The following is a 12,132-nucleotide window of genomic DNA, read 5'->3' on the forward strand; positions in this document are numbered from 1 at the left end:
TCATGTACCTGTAATGTAAGATGGAGAAAGAAAAGAATTGTGTAACAATTCATCACTAAATGCCTCTAAATTAAATATTATTGGCTGCTTCATATGTTTATGGTGCTGGGTGAATTTCATACATCAAGCTGTTGTGATACTACTCTGCGCTCTTCAGCAGTGGGTAAGCCAACATCCTTAAGCCCTTAAGGATGTTGGAAAAAGCTGACAGTCATCTGCCTACAAGTACTAAAGTTCAGATAAAGAGCCTAGATGTGATTGGGAGTGTATACAATCCCTCCTAACAGACCTACTGTCCAGGCTACATGGAGAGGGTTAATGCATTAAAATTCAGTAATGAGAATACTCTAATATCTGATCACACTGCCAGCTACTAATGGTCTGCTAAGCCATTAATGATTTACAGAAAGAGAGGAACTTTATTTCTTATGCTTGCTACATCAGGACTTGCTTTTTATGAAAGAAATGTGTTAAATGAAAGAATGAAATTGTTCAATAGCATCCAGCAATGTGAGAAGATATCCAACATCAGCAGGTAACAGGATGTGGACAGAAAGCGACAGAACCTGCTCTCCAGACCCGGGGAATGCTGGGGATAACTCTGTATCCTCCGATTCCAACAAAATAACTCAGTCCTTTGAATGACACGCCTCCATCTGTCATTCTCCATCTGCTCGCGTCAAAAACAGGAAATGAAATGATAATGAAATGCAATCAGCCAAATAATGAGATAGGAAGGCAATGCATGGTAGCATGGAGATACAACACAGGAATTAGTGTTGAATTAATCAAGACTCATACTGGGTAAAAATGCTCTAACTTTGGCAGTGGCAACATGACTGGTGATAGACATGCTTATATAATTTATGAAACTGCTGTTAGAAATGTCTCTCACACACGCCTTTAGGGTTTATTGAAGAAGTTCAAAAACACAATAAAAATGGGTGAATGAAACAATTTTATTGGTGAAAAGAGTAAACGGGGTGTGGCCAAACTGGTTCGAGCTGAGTTTGACAAACGTTCAAAGTGCACAACAAACTGAGAGAGTCAAGAAACAACAAGATCACATCTGGCTTGGTATCTGCAGGCCGAGGGCAGAAATCTAAGGCTGACAGACACACACACACACACACACACACACACACACACACACACACACACACACACACACACACACACACACACACACACACACCCCCACCCCCCCTTGGTCTGATAAATCTCAATATCTGCTGAGACGCACAATTTAGTGCCGACTGCATAAATCTAGAGAGCTAAACTGCCTTCAAACGTCAAATGCCGAGTTCATGCCAGAGGTGCTATTTTGTTCCTTCCAGTTACTGTTTATTTTCTGATAAAGTGCCCAATAAGGCTTCATACTCACATAAAGCCTTTTGGTTGCATAAAATGCAGTAAAAATGACTTGTGGGGATCACCAAGTCAGCCCTATTAAACAAACAATTGCATGAACACTCTTCTAAATGGTGCTGACAGTGATAAGTTAATGATTCGGAGATCTGCAATTTTCTACAATGGAATTAATAAATACATGCCAAACACACCAGCCATGCCAGGTTTGGCTTGGAGGACACAGTTCTCCATTGTGATGTTTCCTGTTAACTGTCAGGAAAGGGCAGATGTTCCACCCCTGTGTGAAACGACCAGCTGCAAAACAATAATATGCAGCCAGAGCGAAGAGCCATAATCTTATATACTGCACAGCCATTAAACACAATATCTTCTCAAAATGTTCAGTCTAATACTATCAGCTCGTCCTCCTGTCTAAAAAAATAAATAAAAAAATGACAGATTATACCTTTACTTTCTGATCTTTGGCAGCGCTGTTATCGGATAATTCATATCATCATCATCATCATGACATGAATGAGGCTTCCTTACATCTCACTGTGACTTCTACAACAAAGAGACCGAGAGCTGCTATGGTGAGAGTGGTTGGAAATACCCCAAACAGTGTTCAAGTGTTATCTAACGCTTTTGCACATCCTTTGATGCATAACCATTTCAAATAAGGTGGAAAAATGAACAGCAGCCACCCGCTGGGTAAAGCAGAACAGTCTCAAGTTTTAGCTGAATAATTGGTGTGCTCTTCTGCTGTTTGCTCCTTGAAGGCGATGGGTCACGATGGGCCACTCTGCCTACTCCCCCTGTTTAAAGTTAATCAGCAGACAACACATCCAATAAAAACTGACATTCAGTGTAACAGGTTTTGTTAAACCACATTTAAGTCTCTGGGTAAATTCCAGTGTACGCCACTTATTTCAATTAAAGCTGAATCATTAGTATGCCACGTCATACACAAAAAGCAGTCGAATAAAGCCTTTGATCAGACACACTCTCATTTGCATTAGTCCTGGGCTAGCTAGCACTGCAGGTGCACTATATTCTTGCCAGAAAGGAGATGAGAGAGAGAAGAGACTGATATGTGCCCTTGGCTGAATGCTCACATTAGACACAGAGGACTCTTTAAGGGCCCCGGCATGGATGCTTGGAGGCTGCCAACACGTAGGAGCACAGATATGGCACAGCATGCCAGCTAAAGGAGAAGGCGACAAATGCACTATGGATGCCATTATACTTCCCAAATTTAGAGAGACTGCAGGAGATTGATCATAATAAAGATACGCCTGTTCCTTGAGGATTTCTTGAGAATATTCAGTTCTTTAACCAGTTCAAACATTTTTCATTTATTTATAAGTATTTATTGTTGAATAATAACTGCAAAAGTCAGCAGCAATACCCTTAGCTATTCTACTCAAGTACCTTAGCTATAAAATATTCCAATTAACAAAATGCATTTAAGAATATTATTACCGTTATCCTTCCAGAAATAATGGAAATTCTATATGAATATGAAGCCAATTATGGACACTACTTAAAATCTGTTTTTTTCTGCTCCCCATCCTGCTCTGTGGCTGTTTGCATGTTGAGCTATGATCCTCCACTAACAGACAGCATGATTCACAGAGCCGCCCAAATGCTATTTGATCATTCTTAGTCAAGTTAACTTAGTGAAAGCGGTGACAGTGTGTCTCAAACAGTTATCATGGCTGCTACCAGTGGTCACAGTAATTAGTTACGGTAATTACATATGTCAGGCAGGAAATCCAAAGTGTGGAATCATTTTTGAGAGAGTGGAAGAAAACCCTAAGAGGGTGACATACTAAGTCTGCACGCAAACAGTCCTCTTATTTGTTGACAGACATCAAACATGACATTTGAAACATGTAAGTGGACCAACATGAGCCAAGTCTTTCTATTCAACATGTTTTAATGTTGAATAACAAACAAAAAAAACAAAAAACTTGTCAGTTATTGCACTGCATTCAGAAAAAAAATGCTGCTGGTAAAACAATACTGGTAACATTTTGAAAGGCTTTGTGTCGAGGGGGCATTTTTCTTATAATGTGGTACGGCCTTTACAATATTATTTAACAATGTCTGTCTTAGCACTGGAAGTGAAACCATTTGTGCTCCACCCAAAATAAATACTGACATAATAAAATTATTTTTGTCAACAAATGCTGCTAATCAAAGGGAAGCCAGGGGCAGCATTAATGCAGTGCTGATGGAAACTTACTATTAAGACATGCAACAATACTTGAATACCTTTGGAACAAACTAAAGATATAAAGTCAGTGTGCAGAGTTTGAATGTTTTATACTTAGTTAAAAACAATCTAAAGGCAGACAACAAAGGAGAGACCTGCTGCCGTCAGCTGGTTTCATTTAAGTGTAAGGTTAACAGATTTCAACCATTTCTAAAGTATCTCAGTAACTGCTAATAAGCTCAAGAGTATGCCAAGTTACTCTAACTTTTTTTGTGGCTGTCTGTGCTAAAAAAAAAAAAAAAAAAAAAAGAGTTAATATATAACTTCTTCTAAAACTATTTAATATATCTACAGTATCCACACTATTAAAATGGGACATGACAAACACGTAGAGTCAATTATCAGTCCTAAAATTCCACGTTCATGAATGTAAATGAAGAAGAAGAGAAAACAGAAAAACATATCTCCTGTAGGAAGTTCTTTGCAACCCACAGAAGGTTGATATTTGACCAAAGTGAAACAAAGTTAATCATAAATCTGCTGCAACCAGCAGAGAAGGACAAGTCTGTCACATGATGCAATAAGGAGCAATCAGTGTGTGGCACATTTGAGGCCTTGATAGCACACAGTGAACATTTGTGTTACTAAATGCGCTCCAGGCTTTGCCAATCTACAGATGTCAATCATAATTCGATGCTCGCTGGGACAGAATGATTTTCCTTATCAGGGGGTCTATTAGAGCCATTTGTTTTAGTACTGACAAGACTCGTCTTCTATGGATTGCTTCGGCCATTAAAGCTTTTATTTTGCAGCACTGGGCAAATGTACAAGCGGTTGGCTGATTGTGAGCTTAGCTTAAGAAAATAAATAAAATATTTCCAAACTTTATGTTTATGGTTGAAACAGACATTTACTCATCATAATCTTTCAAACTTATAAAACTGGATTTTAGATACAAGATCCACAAAACTGACATGATCTAACAGACATGTCCAATATCAGAATATCCTCTCATTTGTCAGAGGCACTCACACCTTGCTGATTTGTATATTAGCCAATGCTTCACTGATCAATTGGTGGACCCATAACTAACATGGTGCTAGGGTAAAGCAACACTGCAAAGGCTGCCACACTCTCAAAGCATCAGCTATACTCATGGAAGACCATAAACTAAATATCATCAGGCTTGTCATAACATGATGTAACATGATGGTGTGGATAAAAACTAGAGCCCTATTTAGACGTATTATTTATGGTTGAGAGTGTAGAGCTTCATTAAATCAATCACAAGAATGAAACTGTGATGAAAAAGGACTTTCCTCCAATCCCATCACTTTTGGTCCATGTCATTTCATTATGGTGCCACCATGCCAAACACTGCATGAATGCCTCTTGACTTGCAGTTAGTGTCTAGCTGTGTAACAGATTGGGGCCTATGAGTCTACAGAGAGCACAGTGTGAAGTGGTCATGCTAGAACTGGCAAAGCCTGACCTTATCCCAGTCTGAGCCCACACATTAGAGAACAGCTTATCGCAGAACTCAGCTGCTAAACTGGCAACACTTACTCTTCCTCTCCACGCACCATCTTTACTTTTATTGAGAGCTGTGGAAATGAAAGACCAAACTGAAACAAGCAGACAGGTAAAGACGCAACAGCTCACCACAAGGCAAGGTCACATGAACACCTGCAAGTGTGTAACCCCAAACAGAGGTTCTATTTTCATTGAATATCAATTTGTCACTGACTATTTTTGAAACAAACACCAGCCTCGATTGTGCTTTACTCAAACTACTAATCTGATGGACTGTAAGCCAAACCTGAGTGTTTGTTTTTACTTGGCTTTAAAACTGCTTAAGATTAGCGGGAGCTTGTGCATTCAAAAAGGCAACATGAAATGTAAATCCACCCCGAGATCAGATCTCAATAACATGCTGCCACAGTAAAACACGGGGGCTAGGTTTAAGTTTGGCCATTATAAAAACAGGAAAGGTCAACAGTGAAACCTGTCAAACTGGTTTTGCAGTGGGTGAAACACAGATCACCCACAGCACAACACAGGATTGTGGTGTGTTTCTCTCCATTTCATCAGCTGGCCTGTAGCTAAAAGGGGAGGAAAGGAATTCATTCAAAAGCATGTGATTTAAACATATCTTTATATCTGAAATGTGGGCTCTGGTAAACAGCAGTGATGGCAAAAAGAAAATAAAGCCAAGAACATTTGCAAAAGACTCAAAGAAATGGCCCCAGAGTTTATTCTGATTGTGTATGAGAAACACCTGAAAACACAGACACGGGACACCCTAAAACTGTCACTACTACGGTATGGACGTACTTCAACATCAACTTAACACTAATAAGAGCCCTCCACTCCTACTGAGGTGTGTCGATCCAGCACCATTTATAATGCGCAATAGCTAGTTTCTGTTTTATGGTGCCATGATTTGCAATTCTAATCACCCAGGGACTGCGGGATAGGACTTCTTTGTACTGCCAAATGCTTATCTTGACTCTGCCACCAGTTTAGAAGCCACCAACATTAACAGCAGAAACAAGGGTGGAAACAAACTGTTCCTCTTATTACATCTACTTTTTAATCTTGTTCTTAAAGCCTGAAGCTCTTTGCCTACAGAGTTATTAATCTCTGATCTGTTCCAATGTAGCTAATGAATAAATAAATCATCATTCATTTACCAGAGTGACTCTGACAACTACTGGTCAAAACACTCGTTTTTCACCTTCCACCTGCTTTCTGTGTGTGGCCAGATAACTCAGTCTTTATGTAGAACTGAAGCTTTTTCCCCAGCTTACCTTAGTTCCTCTATAACTTCTTTTAAAAAAGCTCTTCCGCTGATTTATCTAAAACAAATACGTGGATGAGGTTTTACATTCGTCTGCCCAGCAGCTATCTGTTAGATCATCAGCCATTTTTCACACTGTAATAGGCTCACATGAGCCTTTTTGCAGATGTGGACAAAAACAAACCTGTTTTGCTGCTTTTACATTTTTGAGATCATGACAGTTATAATCCAGTCTCTTCTTTTAAGGATCAATTTTTAAGAAGTCTAGTTGTCTCTAGGGAGGGGGGCGATGCTGCTTCTGATAAATAGCCCCGAGAGACTGAAGCTGACACTTTCATTACGATCAACTGCACCATGATATACACATATTTGGGTTTTATTACTGACTCAAAGGGTACTTAAATCAGTGAAGCAGCACAGTAAGTAACAATAACATCTAGAAGTGACTATTTGATAACCTGCATGGCTAAGTTCTGTTTTGCTGCAGAAGCGTCGTCTACCTGTTGATGCCAGTAGCTGCTCCCATTCTTGATTGACAAGACAGTAAAAATTATAGACTTTATGAAAGGAAATAGATCTTCCCCTCCAGCCTAAATAAACCATGTGGTTAACATGACCACCTTGGTAGATATCACTGCAACACAATAAATAATTAATTGATATCCATGACAGAGTCATAGTCCTGCCGACCCTATCAACTAATATAAAAGCAGTTAAAAACATTCACCTTTATGAGCAAATATATAATAAATATAAATTGAACTGATAAAGTCTACAACAATTTATAATGTACAGTCAAATCAGGCAGCTTTACACTATTCCATGATTATACAGTGTTAGATATTCCTCATTTCTATTCTAAAGCATCTCTGTGCTTCTCTTAATAAGGCATTTAGCACGTGTTAAGTACGTGCTAAGATGCTAAATGCCTAGACCATTATGAGAGGAGGTGCTGCTGTAATAGGCAACACTACAGAGCTGTTAAAGCTGCCATCTAATCTAAGCAGCACACAATGCTTCTAACATCATTATATTAACAGTTTATCTGACAGGGAACTAACAATGATTTCTTTCTGCATACTTCTTCATTTATCTGGAAACCAGGTAAATGTTTTGGTTTAAAAGTGGTCAGATTTATTTTACTTGTAACATTAAAGAGTCCATTTATGCCAATTAGTGTCAAAAAGCTTTAATCATCCATGATGACTCGGATACAAGTTTAGTTGGTGATAGCATGAAAATAAGAAACAAAACTCAAGACTGTGAAAGGTTAATAAAATCCTGAAAGGACAGTTTAATATGACACTTGCATTGAACTGCACTACACTTTTTAAGTGTTGATATCCTGCCTACGCAGTGTGGGATAAAAGATGGTAAGAGGCTGAACTTGTTCACAAGTCTAACCTGAGTGTTGTACAAATGGGGCAGAATCAGAAGTCAAGTGATCTCAGCCTTTACTTCAGCCACACAGAGGACCTTCTTGAGAGCACTTCCAGTGTTGTGCTCATTGTTCCCCCTGGTGCTTCAACTTGTGATTTCCTCCTCTAACAGCAGCACTTTCAGTTGACCCCGACCCACACAACAGCACACGAAGAAAGGCAGAGTGTAATGACACCATTTTCATTTTTTGTGAACGATGAGTACAGAGCTTCATTTTTTCCCCAGGTTTACCTTTGGTTGCAAACTTAAAAAATACCAAGACCTACAACAAACACACCTGAGTGTTATCACTGGCAACACTTGTTCCAGTGCAGTTCACAAGCAGATTCCAGCTGAGCCTGTTTACACCAGCTGAAAAGTAAAGAAACAACAGCTAATTTACTCCTTCAACCAAGGCAGCCGGTCTCAAGTCCTCACAAACGAAAAGCTTTGAGTTAAACATTTACGAGCTTCAAATGCAGCAGCGTGACTCGTTTATAGCTGACTTGGCACTAAAAAAGAAATACTGCCCCAGGGATACAATGGGTATTCCTCCAGACAAACACTGTTGTTTACATTCATGTCAATGAAGGATTTCCTACACTTTCATCATCATACTCCAGGTCACTATGAACAACCTGGAGCACTGGGATGCACAGCGAGCTCAGCAGGTGGGGGCTGAGGATGAGAAAGACTTTGCACAGAGAGAAGTCAAAGGAAAAGCGGTTGGTGCCACAAGTGTGTGAAGCAGTGAGTGATCAGGTGGTTTTGCTGGGCTCCTGTAATTAACAACCTCAGCCAAATGCAGCCAGGCATGACCAGCAAATTAACATGCAGCAGCTTTCACACTCTATCCCACAGATCGGCTCAGTGAGCAGAAAACCAATAGAGGGCCACTCTGAAAATAGCCCAGACCACAGATTGTCCTTTCAAGTACAATACTGCTGATAGTACCACCGATTTAACAAGACTGTTTACCAAATTTCTGGTGTTGGTGTTGCAATGACATAAAGAGGTCAAATTTTGGATAACTTAATAGACAATGACCTTGAGAGAAGACGAGCGGGTTGAAAACTTGTGTGCAGAAATTAAAGGATTACTGAAAACATAAGAGTCATTAAAAAACAAACTGTGCCTTAATGGTATCTTCTCCTTGGGACACAGTAAATGAGTGTGGTAAACCCCAGCTGTGGATGCTTGACATACAGGTTGTAAAGTTTAACAAGAAGCTACATATTAAATTTCCTCCCACCAGAAACTGTTCCAGCCTGCCGCCTCTGGAAATGTCTTCTCTTGCTAGTGTTATGAATAATAACATTTAAATATTTCAAAAAGATAAAACAGCGTGATTGGTGAAAGAAGGTCATCTCTATCCAAGTCCCTGTCCTGCCCTGTCCTCCACCTCACCCCCATCTCTCATCAAGCTTCCTGCCACACAGGAACCAGCAGAACCAGGAGGAAATCCTTCCTGAACTGCAAGCTCGGTGTAATCTGGGAATTTGGGGGACATTGCAACGTCGGCCCAACTATCAGCTGCTGGACAAACAGACCAGCCTTATCTTTAGCTGCACATGAGGGAAAGAAAAACACAGATGACAGGCAGAGCACTGCGCTGACCTCCACCTTGGCTGTACTAGTCTTGACATTGAAAGTTTGCTATGATAGCAAAAAAACTTCAACCATATCAACTTCCCACAGCTTTGCTCAAGCTACAACTGTTAGGCTGACAGTGGCTATTACAATCCTGCTGCAGTACTGAGGATCAATAAATTGGATAACAAGTCACTATATGAAAAGGTTACAAGCAGGCACGTGTCAATGAACCGATGGTTTAAACTGGCAACATGGCAAACGTGCTCGGACTTTCCTCTGAATTCCACTGCCACCACAGACATACCAAACTTTAGAAGCTCTAAAAGTGCTCTAACTAAAAGCAATTAGTGTTTACTGTAACTAAAACTTACCCAAATCAGTCATCGTGTGTATTTTGGGACAATATGTAAAAAGGTTTCCAATATTTTTCAAAGCTTTATGTAAAATAAATAAATAAAATAAAATCTAAATGAAAACAAGAGAAGAAACTGTGTTTACTGCATCTGTTTTCCAGCTACTCTGGTGATATAACCATTAATCATCAAATAAAAACAAGAGAAAATTAACTGCCTAGATGTTCACCTCTGTGTGGTCCATGTCAAGAAATACACATACATGACCTACTTTGAATGATATTTCTGAAAGACATGATTTATTGCACTCAGAGTGAGCAGATTGCAGTTTTTCTCCAGATCTCTTTGTTCCTCTCCACACTGACCTCGATTACTGACAAAGCACGGAGAATAACAGAAGAGCACAAGATATAGTACAGCATTCATGATGTTGTCAACAGAGTTCTGATGGGAGGAGACTGTAACATTTGACCTCCTTGCCTCTAATACAACGTTTGAGTTCCAAATACGAGAAACCAATAATACACCAGTGACATATCACCAGATATTAGCCTATCACATATATTTTTCAGCCAATGGATGCGCTCTTCATTTATAAAAAGGATGATGGTGCCTTCAAATTCCAGCACTGCATTTATTTTTGTCTTTGATATGATTCGGCATGATAAAATGTACAACTTGCACGTCATCGGTTCTGCTTAAATCAGTGTAGATTCAGCATTCACTTGTCATTATTACAGTTTATCAATGGAACAAGCCGTGCAAACTCAGACCGTTTAACAGCTCGTATGGACAACACAAGTCAGGTGACTGCAGAACATAGTCGTGTCTCTTTTTTATTAACGCAGCGCAAGAAGACAACAGTTTTATGAGCCTCATAAATTCTGCACTTCCTTGTCCAGTGGATTAAAATAAATGACTGCTCTTGTGTAACCCGTTTATGTCAATATCATGTCAAATTTCTCAAAAAAAGGTAGAGGCAAGTTGACTGAAACTCGGGAAGGTAACCTGCAGTAAGAAAGCCCTGTCTTCTCTCCAAAAGTCCAAACAGAGACTTCAACCTGTGCGACTCGATGCTGAATGACGAAGCTTCAGTTATGTGTTTAACACTATAATGATGGCACAGGACCGAAGAGCAGCAAAGCCTGTTCTCGGCATCTGTTTCCCCTGCATCAGTTAGCATTATTGGCTGGCTAGGTAGCCGCAGGGGAGCTAGCTTGTATTAGCTAGCATCCATGCCTCATCACAGTGCGATTTGTCTCATATTTTAAATGAACAAAGACTTCAAACAGCAGAGGGTACCGGCATAATGCAGATGCATGTTACAGGTCAGCCGGCTGGACTCGCACTAAGCAGCCAGCTGACCTGACGCCTTGTTTGACGTTAGCAGTCGGCTGGTGCCACTAGCTAGCTCCACTTAGCTAAGCCTCGACGATGCAGCATCCAGCTCCCCGGTGACATTTCACTCACCTAACAGAGTCCGGAGGTGTTTGAACCGGGTAAACACATCCTTCTTTGGGTCCAGAACTTTCTGTGTAGATTTCTTGACGTCTCCATGCCCCCTTCGAGTGAACATTACGCTTTAAAATGCGACCGTGGAAGCTGAAATCACCTGTCTTTCACCATACACCGAGCCTCCCGTGTGGCTGTCACTTTCCTCACTGCTACTCTGCTTGCTCGGTAAACAGCCGCCCAACGGCCGCTGGAGTCTCCTGTTTTTGTGGGTGTGTAAACACGGAAGCGCAGTCTAACGGAGGCGTGGTTAGACCTCATGAATACGCCTCCGTGTTTATGTCTTTTACACCTTGCACCTTCAGCTTTACTCTCCGTCTCTGCTATAAGTAAGGTTACTCATTTCTGTTTTCTCTTTTTAAGAACAGACTTTTCAAAGCACCACGGAGGGGTTTGTCTACTTTAATTTCAGACACTGATAGTAGTGGGCTTGAGTGCACTGTCCTGTCTAAAAGTTTGAGTATTGGCAGCAAGCTTTAGTTTAAAAATGGGACTGTGAGACTGTATACCTCTTTATTTTGATAAAAGGGGGTTGATATAGCTCACAAGCGCCCTCTGGTGTCTAAGGTAAAACACTACAGTAGAGGAGCAGTGGATGGATATTCATGATATCACTGACACTGATAAAAAGTGCTAAAAAGTGATTTCCAGTATTTTCCCCAAAATGATTGTCTATATTTAAACTGTTGTAAATGACTCGTTGGCCTATGTTCAACATGTCTTTCATGAATGATATTAAGACATTTTTAAGCAGAAAGAACAGAAAGAAAGTTTATTCTTTATTTTAATGTCATTCACATTAAAAATGTGTTTTACAAGAGATCGAACCAAGAGAAAATTGTAACAAGGATAATATCACAGTTCTGATTTTTTTTTGTAGGTACAAT

General features: G+C 40.1%; 1 protein-coding gene across 5 annotated transcripts in view; it reads right to left on the reverse strand.

Annotated features, from left to right (window-relative positions):
* ralgapa2 (Ral GTPase activating protein catalytic subunit alpha 2) overlaps positions 1–11,630 on the reverse strand; it is a 98,909-nt gene extending 87,279 nt beyond the window's left edge. Inside the window, exon 1 of one of the 5 annotated variants that reach the window (XM_040048966.1) lies at positions 11,204–11,630. In XM_040048966.1, coding sequence (XP_039904900.1) covers positions 11,204–11,309 — 106 coding nt within the window. In that variant the 5' untranslated portion in view covers positions 11,310–11,630. The remainder of the gene's footprint in view (positions 1–11,203) is intronic. The other 4 variants (XM_040048969.1, XM_040048967.1, XM_040048968.1 and 1 more) reach the window with 4 other exon arrangements.
* Positions 11,631–12,132: the final 502 nt, after the last annotated feature.

This window comes from Simochromis diagramma, unplaced genomic scaffold (assembly GCF_900408965.1).
Source record: "Simochromis diagramma unplaced genomic scaffold, fSimDia1.1 OVJJ01000305.1, whole genome shotgun sequence".
NCBI lineage: Eukaryota > Metazoa > Chordata > Actinopteri > Cichliformes > Cichlidae > Simochromis > Simochromis diagramma.